A 23187-nucleotide genomic window follows, 5' to 3' on the forward strand; every position below is an offset into this window, starting at 1 on the left:
GGGGTTGATGGCATATTTGAAACCTCAAAGGAAAGTTAAGGCATAGGAATGACTGAGTTATGTTGATTATGGATTGAGAAAACTAAAATAGGACAGCCTCCTGGGTTTTGAAGGAGATGGGGGAGGACAGAATTCTTATCAGAAGAATTCAAAATCAAGTTTTACATCGAGGTCCCTTTCCGGTAGACCTGGGATTTTGGCCTATATTCTCTCACTTTTAGATATCTACAGAAAGCTGTTGAGATGGTGGCTAGCCCAAGCTTATATTGTAAGGCTGTGGCAGAGGTGAGATTTGAAACAAGAGGCATCCTGATTCACAGCTCAGTCTCTTAACCATTACACTACATGAGTCTGACTCATTCCTCACCTCGTAGTGTCTCTCCTTCACCGGAGTCTTGAAGATCCAGAACACATGCTTCTTTCTCACTTTCCATACGGGAAGCCACAGCGTTACCACTAAGGAACCCTGATTGTGAGGAAAGAAACAGATTTGTGTACGGTCAGGGCATATAGACGTCTGATGCTCTGTTACACACAAAATAATAACCCTACTCCAGCGCTCTATAGAGGCCCATAAAACACACACACACACACGTTCCGTGTAGATCCATAACACAAGCTCCCTAAACATCCTATAGAATAGACATCCCATCAATCCAGACTACTAAATCTAAGGCTCCTCGATACCTCTACAGAGTCTGATCCAACAGTCACCCCCAAGCTCTACATAACTGTTTGTCGTTTTGTATTTTTAAAAATCCAAAGCACCCAACATTATAGACCTCTCATTTCAGAAACATCCCTCTAATAAACTGAGGATGTTTTGCCAATATAAACAGAGCTGCCATGGAAGGGGGAGCACACGTCTCCTTGGCTTTCCCCACCCGGATTCCTACATTCCTGTCACCAGGGCAATTCCCTGACTCCGTTTGCTGTGTTGGCTCACAGCCCCCTTCATAGCCCCTTCCCCTTTCTAGCGCCCAGTGAGCCGCCGCTGCAGCAGCCATGTCAAACCTTATTATTTGGCGTCGTTTCCCTTATATGACCCTGTGGGCTTTGTTTTCATGAACAGAGTGGGCATGAGGAGGATGGATGCTAGGCGTCTAGCGATGGAGATCGGCTTGCAACAGGAAGGTCCCTTCATGATTAAGCCCCTTCTACAACTGTACTTCCTTCTGGGTCCTTTCTAGGCAGCACCAACTGTATAAGCTCTACGGTTTTAACTCAGTCACTTCCCCAAGTTAGAGCTGTTGTATGACCCTCGTTTTACAGAAGCCTTCCTTGTTCCAGAGCGCTGCGGGGACAATAAAACTGAACACATATCCTTTATTTCGCAGAGATAGTTATGAAGTTATTTGTGTTTCTGAAATTTTATTCTAGTAAATCTAATCGTATTGTTCTCAAATATGTTAAGCAATTACTGGGTTTTGTAGGGTCAACCTATTTTCCTTTTATTACATGGGGAAATAAAAAAAATATATCAATATTACTGACATGACTCAGAGTGTATGAAGAAGCGTCAAACTATGAGGACAACTGACCTAAACACAGCTAGGCTGGAAGTTGTGAGTGCATGTCAGTTCCCACAGCTGTGGTCTCAGGGGGTTATTACCTAATAGCACTATACTTTCCTGGTCCAGGCATTATATAGCAAATGTCAATGCTGACCATTTCCTCAATCCAAAGTCAGATTCTCATTACAGGAGAATCCTAGAATAGTAGAGTTGGAAGGGGCCTACAAGGCCACCAAGTCCAACCCCCTGCTCAATGCAGGAATCCACCCTAAAGCATCCAGCTGCCTCTTGAATGCCTCTAGTGTGGGAGAGCCCACAACCTCCCTAGGTAACTGGTTCCATTGTCATACTGCTCTAACAGTCAGGAAGTTTTTCCTGATGTCCAGATGGAATCTGGCTTCCTGTTATGGTTTGTTTGTGTGTGGTTTTTTTAATATATATATATAATGTAAGGAAGTACTGTTCTCAAATGTCCTTGCTTTTGGTACCTTGGACAGAAACTGACTTTGCCTTTATTTTCTCTCATCTGACCCTGGTTTCACATTCTTCTGAATTAAGGGTTAGAACAGAAAGCATCCCAATTATTTTAATTACTTATATGATGTCCTCCATGTGAATGATGCACATTTACAAAGGAAAGTAGGGCAAGTCCCTGCCCAACGGGGCATACAATATAAAATTTGAGAGAAGGGAGACAAAACAAGCGGAGAAACTGGGCAAGGACATAATTTCAGTTAGATGTATTTAGGCTTACGGCACAAGCCTACACATTTACACAGAGGTAAGTCTCACTATGTTCAGTGGGGTGACTCACTAGTACAGTGGTGGGGAAACCTCTGTACTCATTCTATACTTCCGGACCTTCCCAGGGTAGCCCCATTTCTCCAAACTATTCTCTACTCTGGTTTCTTGATATTATTTACCCTGCCTTGCTCTGTCCCTATCAACTACAAAACTGATGAAGGGGACGCTGCACAAGTTGGGGAAGGTAAATGCCAGGATGCACATGTCTCCCCACCCCCAAATTGCGTACTGAACAAAGGCAGGAGTCACATCTGTAACCCTCCCCTCTTTGAGCACTGCCCCTGCTCACTGCTGGAATGTGATCACCGTCAGGTTTCAACTGAGATAATATGGACCTCAACGGGGGCGGGGTGGTGGTGTTCCCCATCCCTGTCCCAGTATCTGTGTTTAGGATTGCAGCCTTTGATACAATGGGGTATGGGGACTACGGGCATATGCCACAGGCTTCATTGAAAACGTGAATTTTGAGGAGGGTTTTCCACAGTTGTGGTCACTAATAGTTTCTGTCCTGTTTCTCAAAACCTCCTGCCTTCTTGGGAGACAATAATGAGGCCTGCTAAGTAATCCACAAAGCTTTATTCAAGCAATAAACATCTCTTCCCACCTGAAGCGAGTCTAATCTCTAGGAACTTTCCCCTAGGCAAAACTTTGCAAACTAAGTGAGTGTCATGATCTGTCCTGTCTTGCAGCATTATCTGGCAGCAGCTTTCCATATAACCAGCCGCAGGGCTTTGCAGGATGCAAGCCCTGGCTAGTAAAGCCTTGCAGGGTTCAGGCCCAGACCAGCAGGCACTCCAAGGTGGGCTCATACAGAACAGCTGGGAGAGGCCAGGAAAGGCCTATATAAGAACTGCATTTCCCCTTCAGTCTTTGCCACAGCAACAGTCTCTCATGCTAGCTGCAACAGGTTCCTGACCGTTTGCTACCACAGATCTCGCCTCACTGGACCTCTTGCTCGCCTCGACCATGCCTCTGCCTCTGCCCCGTTTACTACCTGGTACGTGCCTGAACCTTGCTTTGCCTTTGACCATCGACTTTTGCCTCTGGCCCTTGTTTGAACTCTGTTCCTCCTGGACTCTGCCTCTTGTCTTGATTCCTGCCCGGACCTTGCCTGCTTGTTGACTGGACTTCTCTTCTGCCTCTGCCCCCTGCTTGGATTCTGAACCTGTGTCTGACCTTGTGCCTGTTTCCTGGATCTGCCTCTGGCCCTATGTTGGACTCTGCCACCTGAGACCCATGCCTCTCTCCCAGCTTGCTCCACCAGCATTCCAACCACCCAAGGCGGTTCCGTCTCCGTCCATCCCGGCCCTGGCGTTCCTGCCTAAGGACCCTGCCACCCACGCCCCGGATCGCAACAGCGAGACAATTGTCCTTTCAAGAAGAATGGAAAGCCCTTTCCCAAGACGCGTTAACTTCGGAGAGACTAGTTCTGAGGCAGCTTCTGACAGGACACCAGCTGGGCTGACTTTCTCTCGCCTTCCTTTAGCTCCACCCATTTTAGCCTGCTGCGTACTCTAGGATCAGCTAACCTCTCCGCATGAATATTGGCTTCCCACTGTATTGTTTGCCCTTGAGCTCTGGAGAGGATTCACTCCCAGCTGGTGAAAAGCCTGTGAGAGCTTCCTCCCCTGCTGGTACAGGCTGGCCTGTTTCTAGTGCCGACTCCTCTACTTCAGAGTCTGATTCTGATTGATCACCCAAAACACCTTCTTTCAACCCAGGGGGAACAGGGCTAGACATGCCAGTTTCTTTGACAAGACCCTGCCTCTATTTTACACACAATATGAGGTGCTCTATCAGTAACCAGTTCCCTAAAGGGACCCGCAGCAGCGTGCTGCATTTCTAATTTTGTTTCATTCCTGGCAGTGAGACGTAAAACTAATTTCAACACAAATCTGTATGCATGACTTCCTCTTTTCATATATATTATTTCCACATGTATTTCCACAGAGTTTTAGAAGTTAATCACATGGACACATCTCCATTTTCACTCTATCCGAGAAGATCTGGCTGTCATTTTCAACATCAGAAAAGAATTCCTTCACAGCAATTAACACATGATATCAAGATTCACAACTCCTACCGAAGTTGCAAACATGATAATATTGTAAACTTAAATTTTATGCAACATAAGAATAGATTGTGTTGGGTTTCATTATTTTTTGAAATACTTGGTAATGAAGCAAGATATGGGCACCATCACTGAGCACCATACTGAACATCAGCAGTTCTGCTCACCATTCAAAATGACTTATTTGGCCATGTCTACATAAAAATTAAAGCACTTCCTGGCAATATTTAAAAAATCGGGGGCCCTTAAACCAATTTCATTTATTTTTGCTTTGCAATTTACAGAAGCAAGCAAATGAGGTTGCAATGTATGTTCTGGAATAAGGGTCAATCTTTTAAAATAAGGGAAGCCCCTTATAATAAGTTCTGAAACTAATTTGATCATTAGCCTTCTGAAATTCTGCAATGCCAGCTGCATTACTTCATAGTAAACAAACTCCCCCAGAATGGGCTCAAGATAGCTTAACCATGTTCTGCTGTGGTTAACGCTAACCACATGTGGAATGCTTGCAGACAATGCTTTTAACCCTTTTGTGAACGGGGCAGATGGTTGGGGGAAACGTGTGTCAGAAGACACCGTAAACCATGGTTAAGCATTCTGTTAACCATTTCGTGGTTAAGCAGCATGGTTTAGCGTGTTGTCTGAACGGGGTCATAGACAATTGTGTGTGGGCTGCCCTATGACTGACCTAAATATTTACAATGACCTCTGTGCTATGCCCTCCATGCAAAGCCTTTTTATTTACCCAGGCATTTTAATATGTTGGAAATTATTTTTTACAGGTTTGATTGTGGTTTTGTTGTGACTATTTATTGTACATGGTCTTGAATTCCCCAAAGAAAGCAGATTAGTATAAAAAAATGCCCTGAACTGTTCTTATATAACCTGCTGCACATTGATTCTCTTTACTCCCAACGTTTTTACATATCCCACATCCATATCCTGGCACATGTCACGTAGTATCAGTCCAGATCCATTGTATCTTGGAATCTGCTATTCGTATTCCTATATCCTGAACACTGTGTCTGTTTCTATTATATAGGGTGACCATATGAAAAGGAGGACAGGGCTCCTGTATCTTTAACAGTTGTATTGAAAAGGAAATTTCAGCAGGTGTTATTTGTGTATATGGGGAACCTGGTGAAATTTCCTCTTCATCACAGCAGTTAAAGCTGCAGGTGCCCTGCCCTCTTTTAAATCTGGTCACTCTAGTATAGTTCCTGCAGCTTTAACTGTTGTGATGAAGAGGGAATTTCACCAGGTTCTCCATATATACAAATGACACCTGCTGAAATTCCCTTTTCTATGCAACTGTTAAAGATACAGGAGCCCTGTCCTCCTTTTCATAGGGTCACCCTATATTATACCCAGTTTTGTTTGTTTTTGCTGAAACCAACAGCCGTTAATATCTCAAACCACACCCTTCTTCTCATTCTGCAGCCTGTACAGCTATTTTATGAGGGGTTTATTATTTGTTGTTTCGTTTTTTAGATTGTTGTGCAACGCTTTGAATGTTATCAACCATCACTATTAAAAGGCTGGTGTGTACTGTGGAATTTATGTACTTGTCGCCTCTTTCCCCCACCTGGGGAAGGCGGGAAAGAGGAAGAAACGGAGGAGTTCACGCGAGCGCTTTGCCTTTCTAACGGCTGAAGCGTGCAACTCTGCCCCCTTGTCAGACGGCTCTATAAATAGGCGTGGAGTCTCACATGCTTGGTTAATTTTCCCGCCCGCTCACAAGTGTTGGCATGTAACTGTTGCTACTCTGCCCGGGACTGATGATTCAACCCTTTTAAACAAGCGATTTTACCTCAGGCTCACACTTCATGAAGTATAAACATAGAGGATTTTTGGGTCTCCCCACCCCCGCGTGCGTGCTTGTGAACACAGCATACCTTATCATAGAATAGTAGAGTTGGAAGGTGCCTAAAAGGCCATCGAGTCCAACCCCCTGCTCAATGCAGGAATCCACCCTACAGCATACTTGACAGATGGTTGTCCAGCTGCCTCTTGAAGGCCTCAAGTGTGGGAGAGCCCACAACCTCCCTAGGTAACTGATTCCATTGTCATACTGCTCTAACAGTCAGGAAGTTTTTCCTGATGTCCAGCCAGAATCTGGCTTCCTGTAACTTGAGCCCGTTATTCCGTGTCCTGCACTCTGGGAGGATCGAGAAGAGATCCTGGCCCTCCTGACAACCTTTTAAGTATTTGAGTACTTAAGTATTTAAGTATTATTCTGGCTCACGTTTGTGCATATTGTAATGGCTGCCATAGGCATATCTTAGCATAAGCAAAGCCATGTTGGCACTGGAGGTGAACTGTTCATAAAAAAATAAAATCTTGTATGGGTGGAGAAGTAACATTTACTCTGGGTGAACTTGAAGTGGCTGATTGATAAGCAAGTTCCTCTTACAGGACAAACAGGCCATAGAAATTACAGGAAACAGCTGTTAGCTAAGTTTCCTATTTCGTTAACAATACTTTGCACATGCTCCATGTTTTATGCTTACGTGATCAGAAATTGCTAATAAAACAGCTGACACACTCAGCAAGAGCCAGAGAAGGGTATTCCTTGGCAGGGGTATGTCTTCTCTCCATTGCAATGTGAATCCCCTTCTATCAGTTAAAGATGTGTTGGATCATCAGGAGCACCTTTGTAATGTTTGGGCCACAGCAATATACCACCACACAGTTGAAAAGAATGTCCTTGTTTTCTATGATCATTACTCTGGAAGGTTTGCTGCCTTATGGCTCTTGTGTTTAATTTTTAAGTACCAAAGTCCTGGGGCTCAGGTAGATGTGGAAGCTCACCCCACCCCACTAAAACAATCCGGGCTGTCCCCCTAAGATAAATAGCCCCAGGGGTAAGGAGTGCCTTTCATGCCTCCCCAGGTTGTCAGCTTTGCAGAGCCAACCAGAGGGTTTATGGGGCCTGGTGCAGGTGTGATGTTGGGGGCTCTGCTCCTGGCCCCCCTACAAGGCCCCCCTACCCCTGTGCATATGTGTACAAAGCTGGGAGCTGCGTACAAGAATTCTTGCAGGAAGGGACTGCATCAGACCATTCTTGCCTGCAGCTCTTCCTTGTCCTGGGATTGTGTAGAATGATAGATGAGCTTCATTTTTCTTATGTGGGATAAGGGAATAGGGGCTGGGCTGGGCTGGGCACCTCCTGAGTACCTCCTTCAAATTCTGGCAGAGCTTTCTGCTGCCTAGGGCTCAGTCTCACACGTCTTCTGGTTGTGGCCTGCTGCTGGCCATCTCCACTCTTCACTTAGGAAGGATTCCTCCCTTACAGCCTGGCCTCACACCACTCCTATGCCTTTCCCTGTGGTAGTGGCCACAGAAAGTTATTTATTTATTTATTGCATTTATATCCTGCCTTTTTTCCTCCAAGGAACCCAAGGCGACAAACATAATCCTCCTCCTCCGCTCCATTTTATCCCCACAACAACAACCCTGTGAGGTAGGTTGGGCTCAGAGTCTGTGACTGGGTCAAAGTCACCCAGTGAGCTTCCATGGCCGAGTGGGGACTAGAACCCGGATCAACCGACTCCCAGTCCGACACTTTAGCCACTACACCACACTGGCTCTCTGTTACTCTCTAGGGGCACCTTGCCTGACAATCTTACGTGGTCCTTCACTCACTCACTGACTCCTTGAATTCTCCTCAGTGGGCCTGCAGTTCTTCCTGTGACCAGCTCCGACACAGAATCCCTCCTGAAAGCCTTGCCTGGTCCTTCTCTCCTTGCAACAAACTTTGCAACCAGGGCTACTCGGCCTGCCTGACCAATCTTAGCTGTATTGCTACCCAGACATAAAGTTAGATGGCTTTAGACTGCCTTATAATAAGCTCCCCCCTCCCTCCTTTCCAAACTCCCAAGGATACATTTTACAGCCACCTTAAATTAGCCTCTATTCTGTTTCATATACAACTATGTAAAATACTTACTTCCTCATGGCCGGGGAGAGGTCCCCTTATGCCACAATTTCATCTTGCGATTCAGTGTCATATTAACACTCTCACTGCCTCTTTTTAATGAAAACTTTCAACAAAATACCAAGAACTCTGGTGAGCAATGTGGAAGGGGGTCCAGGCACGGCCCAATGGTACATACAAGAACGGAGGCAAATTGCCACAGTTGCCCCCACACACCTCGGGACAGTCCCACACCTTTGCAGTGTTACCGTTGAATGGCTTGTGTACGGCAAATGACATCAAAATCGAAAAAGAAACATAGTCGAAAGCAAATTGAAGGAAGGTTTTTTTGTAGTTAGTACCCAAACAACCTGTAGAACCTTGTAAAAAAAAAAGGTTACAGAAACTTGGTTTTTGCCAACCTAGCTCACTGGAGACAGTACATTAAAAAACACAGCCACTGAGCTCAGCTCAGCCCCCCTTCAACTCAGTTTGGTGTCCCAGACAACCGCCCAGCTTGCCTATTATTAAAATTGTTGTTGTTGTTATTATTATTATTATTATTTTATTTGTGAACCGCCCAGAGAGCTTCGGCTATTGGGCGGTATAAAAATGTAATAAATAAATAAATAAATAAAATATCCCACCTTTTCTCAGTACTGGGACTCAGTACTGGGCCTAAAAACAAGCTCAGTTATGTGAATAAGCTGTGGTTTATTTTGGTAAATCACAAAGGTTTCCCAATAAACATGTCCCAATAAATGTGCGAATCTTTAAGGCGACACAAAACTGACAGCTAGCCCTTTGGAGTCTGGTTACAGAAGTACAGTCTGTATGCTCAGATCCACTCTTTTATTTATTATTACTATGTTCCACAGCTGATCTCTTCAAAATAGGTTCTGGGGATCAACCCACAGCTCATATTAAGCCTGGCTTCATGCTCACAGTTTAGTAAAGCAGATTCAGTCATCAAAACCAAGCCAGCATTGAAAAAATTGTGTGGATAGGGAAATCTACCCACTTTATACCTGCCTAATCATACCTAATGCCAAAGTCCCACTCTATACAATAAGGCTTACTCGCTAGTAAATGGGTTTAGGTTGCAGCCTATGGTTAGTAAAGGAATTTTAAATAGTCACCTGACATAGCACAGTGCACACACCCTTCCCCAAGTGGTGAAGTACACTATGATGTGGAGCAGGGATGTGACTTACTTTTGAGATATCACCAGGTCTTTATCATCTTATCACAAACCATAACGGAAGATGAACATTTGGCAGGATGCTTCATGCCAAAATGCCCACAATGGAGTAGCCATATAATAGAAGGGAATTAGTTTTTGCATAATACATTAGACATCACTGTTCTGTTCCTTAAAGCTTGCATCATGCCTTCTAATTTTAACAAATCTTTAAAAATGAAGGGACCTCTTTTACAAGGATTGTAGTAGAATTTGATGAACCTGTAGGTCAGGGTGGAGAGATATAAGATGCAAGGCTAAACAGCTTCTTTTGATTATTAGATTGTAAGCCTATGCTTATTAGATTGTAAGCCTATGCGGAAGGGCCTTGCTATTTACTGTTTTACTCTGTACAGCACCATGTACATTGATGGTACTATATAAATAAATAATAATAATAATAATAAGTTTGGTACTCTTCAGTGTATACCACATGAGCCATACCAGGAGAAACTCAGTGTTCCACCAAGGTTCTAACAGAAACTGGATCCCTCCCAAGAAAGATAATCTGCACAGCCTAGGAAAGAGCCATAACACCAAACAGCAGTCATCAGCAGGCAAATTATGGAGCTGAAAGTAGTAGACTGGCATCTAAGCTGTCCCTCCAGCAGTGGGCAGTGCTGGCATCTTTTATTGTACCAGCCCCTAACAAATGATGTGCAGTAGTATAGTGCTTTTCCTTTCTTGGTAGTATTCAAAATACTAGTGGTATATTTTATGAAGGTTCAGCTATTGGCTTCAATTAAAAATGTAGAGAAGAAATAAATTAGACTGGCAGACTGTGGCAAAAGCAATCCAATGCATGAAACAAACAAGCGGCCCTGAAGTTAGGATTGTGAGCTGGAAACATTCCTTCTCCCCACACTCTTCTCACTCACCCCCCCTCCCCAATATATGCATCCTTACATCTTATATTGTACCTTGTCATGATGGATTGTAATTGTTGTAAGCTGATTTGGAAACCCATCTTAGCTGAAAAGTGAAACATAAATATACAGATGAGGTGGGAGTGACGTTAAAGAAAAGAAGTGCAGACAGAGAATATTATTTCTGATCTAATTCAGGGATACAATTACTTTTTGAACAGTGTACCCGAAGATGTTGAGGGATGGAAATTGTTCAGCTCGTTGATACGCAAGCATCCTGATGGGGCACATTACTTTGGTGTTGTCTTATTATTTGGGAAGCTGCTTTAACACCCTTCTTTAAGAATAGTATAAGAACCTAAGTGGTTGAATCCAGGATCTGACTACTCTGGACAGAACAGCTCTGCTCAGAGAAGATCTCTCCACCTAATTTTCAGGGATGTCTCCCTTTCCCCATGTACCACAGTTCACCCCATTCGGCATGTGGCCCTGCCCATCTGTGCAGCATTTTCAGGAGGCTGTAGTGGGGAGAGGGAAGAGTCCGTTTCTACCAGCTCAGTTGCACGTGTCTAAATCTGGATACATTGTAAAGAAATACTGGACTCCAAGACTTCCTTATACTCAAAACCATGCCCATGACAGCCCTGTCCCTCTAATGCAAGATATTTTGTGATAACTCACTAAGTCAAGAAAGGACACCCTGCACTGCAACTTCTCAAAGGTGTCCTTTTCTACAGCCATCCTGTATGAGACAAATAATCCTATGTAACACATATTGAGGCCACTTCATACACTAGGTCCTGAACTTTTTGAAAGAGAGTCTTAGCCTAGACACCAGTAGGTTGCACTGAAACTATTATTTCTGCATGTTTAGGTGAAAATAAAGAGGATATCCTATTGGTAACTGGTCCATAAACAGCCCAGTGAGATTGTGACCCCACTGGGATTGATGAGAGAAGTGGAATTTCAGGTCTCCCGAATTACCTCAGGCTGAAGAAAGAGTGGCACTGAGAGAGGCACTGGAGGGGAGCAGGGTCTTATCTGGGGGGCGGTGGGCGGTAGTGAAGTAGCACAGGAGGATATAGGAATCCTGGGTGGGAAGAAGGGGAGTCAAGGGCATGAAATCTGTAATAAATGTAGAATGCAGCAAGATTTCATAAAGTTTGAGAAACACTGCCATAATTCATTTATTATAGTCACTATAATATAGTGCAAGAAAACACACACACATCATTTCCCTTTTTTGGAGTCTGAATCACAGTAGCTCAAGTGTCTGCCCCGGCATCGCTTCCCACCACGAAACAAGTCTGTTCCTCTGAGAGAGGCACTACTTGCAAAGTGCCTCAAAGATCTCAAGGGTCCTCTTAATCTCCCGGATCTGCTTAGCAAGGGTGTGGACGGGCTGCATGGAGCGGTCCAGCTCCTCGCACCTGGCCATCAGAGTGTACATCCCTTTGATGCTCATGTCCACCGATTCACCCAAGCTGTCCACAGCATCCCGGTATGTCTGGATGTATCCCACGCTGAGTGCGGTCATGTTCTGGATAGCGCTGTTCAAGACTCTCAGCATCCCGTCCACCTTTTGCGCCACATCCCTAGTGAGCTTTTCCAGATCCCGAATTACCTGTGGGTCAATGGGAGGTATATCGGCCGTTTTGCCCCTAACAGACAGTTGTGATGACACGGAGGAGGAGGTGGTGGGTTCCGTTTCATCCAGACTGCCCCGGGAGCTCATTTTGATTTTCATCTGCAGGTTGTTGGCCACAAAGTGGGTCAGGTCCCCATCATGGCTCACTGTCCCTTCCAGCTCCAAGGCGCTGGATATAGTGGCCCTCCTTCCTTCCTGGGCCTTGGACGCTCCATAGACCTGGCTTATCCCATCCAAGCTATGACTGTCCAACAAGCGGCCTCCGGCCATCCTTTCCCGGGCTGCCACGCGGACTGGATTGGGCAGCCTCCTGGATTCTTCCCCAGCCACTGAAGACGACGACGAGGAAGACGACATTGGGGTCTGGATATGCACCTGGGCCATTATATGTTGCCCCTCCATCATGCAATGCGGAAGGAAGATCGAAGGTGCGAGGAGCCAAGTAGCGAAGACCAAGACGCAGGCGCTCAAGGAGGAAATAAAGCAAGGGGAGCCCAGGCGCAAGAGCGATCCGGCTTTCCCATTTCCAGCGCTCTCTTTGCGCCTCTAGGGGGCGGAGAGTAAGCTAGGAAGAGGAGGGAAGGATCGGACCGGTTGGCTACGGCGGGGGAACAGAGGCTTCTTATTGGTGCACCTCGCGTTCTTTAAACAGGGTAGAGCCAATCGACGGGCAGTACGAGGAGTCGCGGGGCCGCCCTACACCCGGAGCAGCTCTTCTGCCGGAAAGAATTTCACACAAGACAACATTCTTGATTTGTCTGGAAAAGAGGCGGGTGGGATCAAGATCCGCCAATGGGAGCCGTCGGGAGCGTTAAAGGGGCAGAGGGGTATTAATATATCGCCCGACTCTCGTAGAGGACCGTCGGATTGAAATGTCTGATTGAAATACTGAAGCTGAGAGAGAAGCTTTGCTTTTGTAGTGGCTCAAGTGTCGGACTGGGAGTCGGGAGAGCCGGGTTCTAGTCCCCGCTCGGCCTCGGAAGCCCACTGGGTGACTTTGGGCCAGGCACAGACTCTCAGCCCAGCCTACCTCACAGGGTTGTTGTTTTTGTGAGGATAAAATGGAGCGGAGGAGGATTATGTACGCCGCCTTGGGTTCCTTAGAGGCAAAAAGGCGGGATATAAATGCAATAAATAAATAAATAAATAAATAAATATTTCCAAAGGGAATGTATATGTTTTACGTAATGCCGTTTCTCTTGACGGGGTTTAAAAATACTCAACTTAAATCCTGTCCGCAAAGCCTATTTCTAACATGCCTGGGTTATCTTTTCTTCTTTGTCTGGAAGGGTAGAAAATATTAGGCCACCCTCATTCGGGCCATCTATGGAGCTGCCATATTCAGGAAGAAGAACACATATTCTCGGGCACCAGCTTGGAACATAATTTCTGCCAACCAAATATTCACTCCTCCCTCCTGATTCTCTGCAATTTCCCTAGAAAAAAATCCCCCCCCCCCCGCTCTTCGTTTGGGTAAAGGCCCAGGACCACAGCTAAATTAGGTGTAGGACTTCGCTCTGTCTAAACATGCTTAGGATTGTGCCCTTAGTTCACTTATATTTCACCCTTCCCTCAAGGAGCTTGGCTGATTAATAATAATAATAAATTTATTTCTTCCCAGCCTCTCCATTTTGATCGAGGCAGGGAACAGCAGTAAGTATAAAATACATAAAATACTGATTAAAACATAGTATACATTGTTAAAACATCCTTAAAAATATCCTAAAAGCATCCTAAAATTCCACTGGATAGGCCTGCCGGAGGAGATCAGTCTTTATAGCTTTCTTAAATGCTAAAAGACTGTTAAGTTGATGAATCTCCTCCAGCAGGCCATATATGGTCCCCCACCTCCATTTTTATCTTCATAACAATTCTGTAAGGGAAGAGAGTGACTTGCTCAGAGGTAATTTTGGTTAGTTCATTACCAGTTGGGAGTGGGTTACGTCAATTCTAACTGGATTTTCTCTGTCTTGCTTGCTCTTATTTCTTGCTCTGGGTTATAATGTGATACACTTCTCTCTTGCATTGTTAGTCTTTTTGAACTTGTAGTAAAAACACAGCTTGTCTTTATTGATATGTTTAGCCAATGAAAGCTGGAGCCATGATAAATGCATTAGTGTTCAAGATGCCAAAAATTGCTGCTTCTTTTTCCTACAACAGGTAAACACTGCTGTTCCCCAGGAACCTCAATCACTGGCCATCTCCAGCTAAATGAGGTGATAGGCAGACTCCTACCAACTGGCATACTGGAGGCTATCACATAACCATGTCTTTTGGTGGTGGCCCCCAAAATTGTTGTAATTTTATTGGTGTATTTTTCTTTTAACTGTAACCTGCTTGGAGAACAGCGGTTGAAAAGCAGGCCATACAGTTGTGAAATAAATGAATAAAATCGCAAATAACAGAATGTCAAACGGTAGGGCTGTGAAAAGTCTTCTCCTGCCATGAGTATCCTCTGTATACAGCCCTATAATTTTGTGTTTTTATATTGTATTTTATATTAAGCTTTTATACTGCTTGTTTTATATTTTGAATGGTTTCTATGGTTTTAATTTTTGTAAACCGCCCAGAGAGCTTCGGCTATTGAGCAGTATAAAAATACAATAAATAAATAAATTAGGCAGGGGTGTGTGTAGAGAACTGTCTGCATGAGAGATCTCTCCCCAAGGAAGGTGAAAGCAACTTGAGAAACAAGGGTGGGCCTCTCTTGAAGCAGGGCCATTTCCCCAGTAGCTTAAGCTTAAAGCTATTTTGTCCCAGGCAGGTGCTGACAAAGAGTGGATGCCGACACCCGTGTGCTTAAGAAAATATTATGTACCCTTGGTTATCTGAATATGCGCAGCCTTGGAAATGAAATTGATTAATCCTAATCCGCAGGCTCTTCCTGCCTGTCCACCCTCCGGCTCATTGTAAACCATTCTCTTCCTCAAAATCCACAACATCTAATGTGTAATCTACCCATCTCTCCCTGCAAATTCCTTACTGTTTTCAGTGGTCAAAGTGTGATATCTCATCTCTATGAAACAGATATTGGGAGGAGAAGAGAGATACCTCTGCTATTCAGCGTACACCAGCTTTAGACAGATTTATGGTGCACACTTTGCCTGACTGCATACATTGGTCTGAGAAGGGGATGAGTGGGGCTGCCTTTGGAGTGTAAGTGGATCACTTTCATGATTTCACTTCCATAGTCAAAGTATTAAGTATTAACACACCAAAGGCTAAAATGTAGGTATAACGTGATACAAGTTTGCACTTTTCATTGAGGTGAGAAAGTTTTCTGTAGCAAAGGCAATCCGTGTTTAGTTAGTTTTCCCTCTTAAAGAGACAAGCCAACAATGCAGTATCATAATTGCAGATTAAATAATGTATTCTTATCATAATGCATTTGTTACATTTTTCTTATCCTTAGGCCATGTCTTGTTAAAGTGAAGTAGTTGCTTATGTAAAAATCACCAAAGTGTGGCTTTGGGCTCTCACAATGCCACAGAGAAGTTCTAGTGCTTTTATTGGTTCAAAAACAAAAGCAATTCATAATGAACACAGCACTTTTTAGTGTTAAGTCCTCACAACAACCCTGAGAGGTAGGCCATTAATGCTCTTATTTTACAGACTGAGCTGGGGATTACAAAGAGAATTTGCCAAAGTTGTACCTTCCCAGTGAGTCCATAATTGAGGTGAGTTAAGGTCATTCATGGCCATTTTTCATTACAATCTCCTTTCTTTCCCTATGAAATTGGCTTTTAAAAGCTCTTGTTTGGAAACATCCTTCCATTAACTCATTTTTTAAAGGAATGAGTTAAGTTCTGTTAAGGTTTCCAACTTAGCTTGCTTTAAATTAGTTCAATCATAATACTTTTCCATCAAAGAAATCAATTATGTTTTAAAGCAGCTCTTTAAAGATTCAATGATTGCTCCATCTACTTATTTTCATTTTTAAGGGCTGCCCTCTGATAACCAGACAGAACAATTGATAATATATGCTACTTAAATCAGAATCACAACAACTTCCAAACTCCGGGAAACTCTGTAAGCCCAGTGTCAGAGTGACCCTTTAAAAATTATTGATATATCATTTCTAGCTTTAATACACCCTGAAAATGCACATCTCATATGTAAACATCAGGTCTATGACTATTCCAAGCATGAGGAGAGATTTCTTTCTTGTTTTTGTTTTATTAAGATCACAGAAATATTTGGGTGGGGGTGGCTTTACCCAGAGGCCCATGAAGTAATAAAATATAAAAACAAGGGTAAGAGTGTCAGCAATATTTCAAGAGTTTTGAAACCAGGAAGAAGAAAGGCTTCTGAATCTTCTCCCTGCCAAATAATTTTCTGGTGTGGAGTCAGATTGGGTTGGATCCAGGCTTAGTCATGCTTAGAGTAGATCTACTGCAATAAATGGGACTTAAGTTATTCGTGACTATCCTCAGTCCCATCGATTTCTAAGTCTATTCGAAGTACGACTAAGCCTGGATCCAACCCACTGGATATTTTTGAATAGCTAACTAAAAATTCTTTCCCAGTAAGAGTCTAGACAATCCGGCTGAGTATTGCCATTTTAAAGTTGACTTCTACCCCAGTAATCTTAAAACCAGGGGTGTTGAATCGTTCAGCCCCAGGGCTGAATTCAATTTTAGAGAAGCTTTCAGGAGCTGCATTCCAAGGGTGGGACAGAAGGCAAAAGGGACAGGGACAAAATAGCAAAAATACCAGCCTATTTTAGCTTAAAGCTTTTACTGCCATTAACTGAGCTTTAAGGGAGGCATTACAGCCTTTTAGAAAGGGGAAAAAAGGCACAAAAGCCAGGGAACCACCAAACAATGGCTCCGTTTGGACAACATGTTTCCCAATGGTGGTTTTAGAACTCCACGGTGGAGTTTTTTTGGAAAACACTCCACGCTGAATATCCACACTGCGCAGAGGAGAGTTCCTGCACAACCATTGTGTTGTGTTCCATGGAGTTTTCCACTGCATTGAGTTGACTTTTCCCACTGGCTACAGAGTTCCCTGGCAAGAGTGGTGAAAGGAGCGAGGGCCACTCTAGGAGAGCCACCGGGATTGGGTTTTTTTTTGGCAGCAATGGCTGATGGGATACCATCGGGAGGACCAGAGGAGGAGAGAAGGCAGAGGAACTGTCAATCAAACGTCACGATGGATTTTACTCAACTCCACAGTAGCCCGCAGTCACACAACAGTGGGGTTAGAACATGTTGTGTGGGGAGGACCTCCTAAAAACTCAACTGTTGAGTGGAGTTTTCACACTGTGTTGACTAACATGTTGTCTGAACTGAGCCAACAATTGGCCAGGGGAAAGGGACATGGCCCTTTCCCCCAGGTGGGAAATGGAGGCTTCTAGGCTTGAGGTTCTACACCCCAGCCTTAGACGCTATCCCTTTATGAATCGGTACACTGTGATGGTCTGGCCTTTAGGCAAAGCGCTAGGCCTAGCAAGCTGAACAAATGCTGAACATCACTATAGAGAAAGTTTGGCAGCTTAGGCACTGTTCTCATCATGCCCTTTAATACAGTTTGAATGCAGAAAGGGGAGATCTTTTAGCACAATCACCACTGAGGATACTTGCATTCTCCTATATACTCCCCACCATGAATTAGATGGCTTGGACACTACCAGTGACCAAATTTGGATTTGCAACTATGAGGACTAGAAAAAAAAACATGTTTGGGATTCTATGAAATTGTCAAAACTGACCCAAAGAATACAAAGAGCCAAGAACCTGTTTGAACTAAGGCTCTGCACTAGAATTTGTTCTGAATCTGCTCCCCGCCAAGGGGACTGTGCCTGAACCCATGTAAATTAGGGTGACTCTGAGGATATATTGAATTCCTTTCCTTTATCACTGAGTAAATCTCATAAACCAACACACATCTGGTTTTAAAGCACGAACGGGCAATCTTTCTTTATGTTGAAAGCTGCATTCCCTCATGGGTAATCTTATGGTTATTTATTATCTGTATTTATTCTGTTGATTATGATTTATATTGATTTGAGGGGGGGGCTTTCTGTTATATTAATGATAGATTTCTGTATTTGTATGTGTAAGTTTCTTCAAGACTGATTTTTGCAGGGGGAAGCAATGCATAAATCATCATCATCACTTGGGTGTGTTTGCATGTTACAGGTAGGTGGGTCCAAAGCCAAAGACAGGCAGGGCCAGAGCCCAAAGTGAGTGGGTCACTCCTTTTCTCTCTCTCTCCCCCCCCCCTCTTCCTTCCTGCCTGGGAAAGGACAGGGCACCCTTGCCAGAAGTTTGATTTGATTGCAAGTAGAGGGCTTTTGAAATTAGGCCAACGTCCGCAGATTGTCCACCCCTGGATTAAAGGGGCAGGATTTCAGGGTTTCAGGACGTGGGCTTAAAGGCAGGCTTCAGTTCCATAGCTCTCTTTTTAAAAGTCATCCACTGCAGTGCAAACAGGCTTAGATTGTTCTTTCTTCTTCTGACCATCCTGAGAGTTTCTGGGACAGTGCCATCACTCATATTCCTTTATAAAAACAACAAGCTTGTTTGCAACCCCTTCAGTCCTCTGGCTCCTGTTTGATCTCGAGAGACGTCGTTGACCATTCCTCTTTCTCTTCCATCTGGGCCTCATCTGACACCTCCTTTTTCACCCGTGAGAGTGACCCTATTTCCACAGATGGTACATCATTCTCCCATTCAAGATCTGGCTCCTCTTTTATCTCTGCATCCCACGTCCCCGGAGGGAGCACCAGTACTTCACCCACTTCTTCCTCCATGTCATTCTCTGTCTCCTCCTCCTCCTCCTCTTGAGGTTGAACAAAAAGGTCTCTGTAAACCCTTTTATCGACGGGCTCGCTGTCTGTGCCAGAAAGTGAGGAGTCCTTGACATGGGTCCTCAAGTGCTTAGCAAGTGCAGCCCGTTGGCTGTAGTTCTTGTTGCACTGGAGACAGGCATACGGCTTCTCGTGAGTGTGAATCCTCTGATGCTGGACCAGCGTAGAGCTCTGTTTGAATCCTTTGCCGCACTCCTCGCAGCGAAAGGGGCGTTCACCTGTATGGGTGAGGTGGTGCCGCTTGAGGGCTGACATACCGCTAAAGCTTTTCCCACACTTTCCGCAGCTGTACGGGGATTCCCCTGAATGTGTCCGGTGATGCTGAGTCAATGCTGAGCTCTGACTAAACCCTTTCCCACACTCCTGGCATTTGTAGGGTCTTTCACCCGTATGAAGCCTCCGATGAGTTGTAAGCACCGATTTCTGGCTAAAACTGCGCCCACAGTCTGGACACGGGTAAGGTGTTTCTCCAGTGTGTATCCGCCGGTGCTGAGTCAAGGCGGAGCTGGCAATGAAACTTTTTGAACAGTCTGGGCACTGGTAAGGTTTTTCTCCCGTGTGCGACCTCTGGTGTTGGAGAAGGGAATAGCGCTTAGTGAAGGATTTACCGCAGGCTACACACAGGTTAGGCGGGCCCTGTTCGGAGTGTGTCCGGACGTGTTCATTGTAAAGAGCCCGGCGCATGAACCGCGCACCACACTCCTCGCAGGCAAAAGGCCGCTCGCCAGTGTGAATGCGACGGTGCTCCGCTAACGTGGTACTCCGGCAGAAATTCTTGCCGCAGTCATCGCAGTGGTGAAGGTGCCCGCTACCTGCACGTCCCGCGGAAGCGGTTCCATTTCCGCCGCCGCCATCGCCCTGATGCGAAAGAAGATGCTCTACCAGCGAGGAGATCTCTCCAAAACGCTTCCAGCACTCGGTACATTTGTACGGCTTCTCACCTGTATGGCTGTTGAGATGCCAGACCAGGTGGGATTTGGTGCTGTAGGTGGCCTCACAGTACTCACATCGGAATGGTCTTAAGCCGTCATGGACACGCTGGTGGCGGCTCAGATTGCTCTTCAGCCGGAAGTTCCTGCCGCACTCCTGACACTTGTAAGGCTTCTCGCCTGTGTGGATACTTTGGTGGCTGGCCAACGTAGACTGGACGGAAAAGCAGCGCCCACAATCTGAGCACTGGTAGGGCTTCTCTCCTGTGTGGGTCCGCTGGTGGGCAAACAGTTCACAGGTCTTGACAAACCTCTTTCCACAAATGCCACAGATTACTCGGCCTACTCGACGGTATTTTGCTGCCGGGACTGCTAAACTTCCCTGAATTTTTCTCCCTGATGGAATAATCTCTTCTCTTTTGTTTGCAGGCTTTTCAGTTGGCCCAGCTACCTCCATCTTCTTCCCAGGATCTACTGAGAAGAAGAAATTCACACTGATTCATCTGCTACCATCCCCTTACTCTACGTTTTCTGGAAAGCTCTGCCGCGTGCCTAGGAACAAGCTCCTCTTCCCACAAGAGAAGCCACCTCCCTCAATCTTCCATGTCCTCCTCCTGATATATCTCGCAAGGGATTTGCCGATAGGAATGCTCTGTTCAAAAGAAAGAAAGAAATGGTAGCTTTATTAGGGTTCAAGATAATATATTCTCAATAATATCACCTGTTTGAGTCCCTCACAGATAAATTAAAAGAGGATCCCAGCATATTTTGGATTCCATGTCATAGGCACACTATTGCTATAACATTTTCAAAATAATAATAATAATAATAATAATAATAATAATAATAATAATAATAATATAGTCTGCCTAGACCTGAGCTTATTTTATCGAATAATGAAAGCTAAATATTTTTTTAAAAAAATAAAAGCTCACACTTCTGAAACATAAAGACAGCCCTGCCTGTGGCGAAGAGTGGGGGCATCAGATACCAGCAGAATGTCCTTAAAAGCAGGACAACACCATCAGCCAGAGAGGAAAGTCTGCTCATTCTGCTCATCAGCTTCTCTGTAGCGACATGCCTGCTCTGTCTTGTAATGCCCTGTGCTTTTCTTTAGCTGAAAGGGACCAGTTTTAACAGGCACTAAAACAACAATTCAGATCCCAGACATCTTGCTCAGTCACTTAAAACTCAGGTGAATTGCGTGGGGGGAGGGAAGTCAAGTTTGGATCCTTGTTCAAGGACTATGGAGCTAGGCTAAAGTTTACTGTACATCTATCTGTTAAGAAACAAACTGCTTCCTTTGTTGAAAACTCAGATGCCGACTAAAAGGCTTTCAGTATTAATTATGCAAGTACGACACACTTTTATACTCACAAAGCAGGGAAAGCCCAAGTAGCTTGGACCTGCCTTTATTTAGCATTCATTCTCCAAGCGCCTTTGCAGGACCTTGGAGATGTTCCATTCCTTCGGCTGTTACTTCGTCCTGGAAATAGCTTTAGTACCTAAGTAGGAAAAGTTGGCAAGAGGAGAAATGGTCAGAGAGAAAAAACCTTTTATCATGTTGATAAGGTCAGATGCAGGGCAGGTACATAGAACTTGTGCTGCTGCCAAGCTGGTGGCCCTGCGTGGCAGACTTGTATTTTGACCTTTACCCTTCCCTTCTGCCCCATCCCTCTACTTGTGACGAAGAGAAAAGAAGCCTCCTAAGTGGCCCTGCATTTCACATGTGGCTTACTCATACTGGTAAGCCTGCTTCATACGTCCCCAGGAAGCAAAAGGGCAACTCCAGGCTTTCTTCCTTTTGCACATCCTGCATTTCCGACAGTTCAGCAACCAAGCTAGACAGTTTACTTGGACCAAGTTATGACAAAGTTAAGCTCTGCCAATCCCTCACTAGATACTGTGAAACTACACAAGCCAGCAAGGGGAACCTGAGGACACACAACGCCGCACCCGCCAGATTTCTGTGTCTCGGGCAGCTGTTTCAATCACAGAAGCCCTGCCACCAAAATAAGAGCTGGGAAGCCGCCCAGTGCTGCAGCTAGCCCAGCCTGCAGGCTCCCAATGCCCTGCCTCCTGCACCCCAGGCGTTTCCAAAGCAACAACCCCATCCTTCAGTCCCAGTTTTGCAGATGCCCTCCAAACTCACAAGGCTAAGAGGTTTCAAATAATACATTAATAACCCCAACCCGGGGTTTCCCTTTTGCTCACCGCGTTCCGCACGTTGACAGCTCCCCTCTGTGCGATCCCAAAGCTAAGCTTTGCTTTGCTCTCTTCTGGGGGCGAGGAGGGGGGTGGGGGGAGAAGAAACGACAACACAGGAAGGTCCATCTGGGGTCTCCTTCCCTCTTACCGCTGTTTCCGGGGGCCCCTCTAGAATGTCAAAATCTTGCTGATATTAACCCCGTAAGAACGGCCAAATTTCCTTTAGCCCTTGACGACGTATACCTAAGCGACTATTAAATATTATTCACTATGTATTTTGTACAATTGTTTGTTTGTTTCATCCTTCTGATTTAAGGGATGGTAACAACCCAATCTTTTGTCTCCCAGGTTCCATTCAGGAGAAGGAAACAGCTGATGATACCAAAACGTGGCAAGGGTCTCTCTTTGCATTCCTCAGCCTCAGAATGCGCTCAGAGGAACCTTGTTCTTGAATCCTAAGTGGGTGTTGGTGGGTGGATCTTGGGGTTCGATTAAAAAATGAAGTAGATCCGACAAGACTGAAGCCTGCTTGGTTTAGATGCGCAAAAAGATGCCCATGGAAATTCGAGAGAACAGCCGACCGTGGTGGGGGCTCCATCAAGAGACCTACGACGTTCTCTACCTGCGTCGTGACAGCAGATCCCTCCTTATACTAGATGCGTACACTTCCTAGAGAACCTTCCTTGCATCACTCTGGCACTCAAGAGGATACTGGGGAGGGAGAGATATTAGGAACCATGCAAGAGCAGCGTGGTGTAGTGGCTAAGGTGTCGGACTGCGAGTCGGGATATCCGGGTTCCAGTTCCCACTCCGCCATGGAAACCCACTGGGTGACTTTGGGCCAATCACAGACTCTTAGCCCAACCCACCTCACAGGGTTGTTGTTGTGAGGATAACATGGACAGGAGGAGGAGGAGGAGATTATGTACGCTGCCTTGGGTTCTTTGGAGGGAAAAAGGCAGGATATAAATGTAATAAATAAATAAATGGACAGGAAGGGCAAAAGAAAAAATGGGTCCCAGCACTGGCACCAGGAATGCTTTGGGAGTGGGTGGGAATCCTCAACAGTGGAATTCAAGAAGTGGTTCACTTAGGAATAGATTGGGGCACTTTTGACTGCAGGAAGCACAGCAGCGTTGCTAATCTGATCTTTCTGACACACACACCCTCCCCCAGT

At 45.1% G+C, this 23187-nt stretch overlaps 3 protein-coding genes across 3 annotated transcripts in view; all 3 read right to left on the bottom strand.

Moving 5' to 3' along the window:
- The window catches only part of LOC134405662 (zinc finger protein 436-like), a 36397-nt gene that overhangs the window by 2908 nt on the left and 10302 nt on the right, over positions 1–23187 (bottom strand). Inside the window, exon 2 of the mRNA XM_063136906.1 lies at positions 368–456. Within this exon, the coding sequence (XP_062992976.1) occupies positions 368–434 (67 nt within the window). The 5' untranslated portion in view covers positions 435–456. The remainder of the gene's footprint in view (positions 1–367; positions 457–23187) is intronic.
- LOC134406231 (BLOC-1-related complex subunit 6-like) lies at positions 11564–12593 on the bottom strand. The gene has a single exon (XM_063137552.1). The coding sequence runs from the start codon at positions 12462–12464 to the stop codon at positions 11739–11741; it is 726 nt and encodes a 241-aa protein (XP_062993622.1). The 5' UTR covers positions 12465–12593; the 3' UTR covers positions 11564–11738.
- On the bottom strand, positions 18598–20259 carry LOC134405663 (zinc finger protein 345-like). The gene has a single exon (XM_063136907.1). The coding sequence runs from the start codon at positions 20257–20259 to the stop codon at positions 18598–18600; it is 1662 nt and encodes a 553-aa protein (XP_062992977.1).

This window comes from Elgaria multicarinata, chromosome 11, assembly GCF_023053635.1.
Source record: "Elgaria multicarinata webbii isolate HBS135686 ecotype San Diego chromosome 11, rElgMul1.1.pri, whole genome shotgun sequence".
NCBI classification, from domain to species: Eukaryota; Metazoa; Chordata; class Lepidosauria; order Squamata; family Anguidae; genus Elgaria; species Elgaria multicarinata.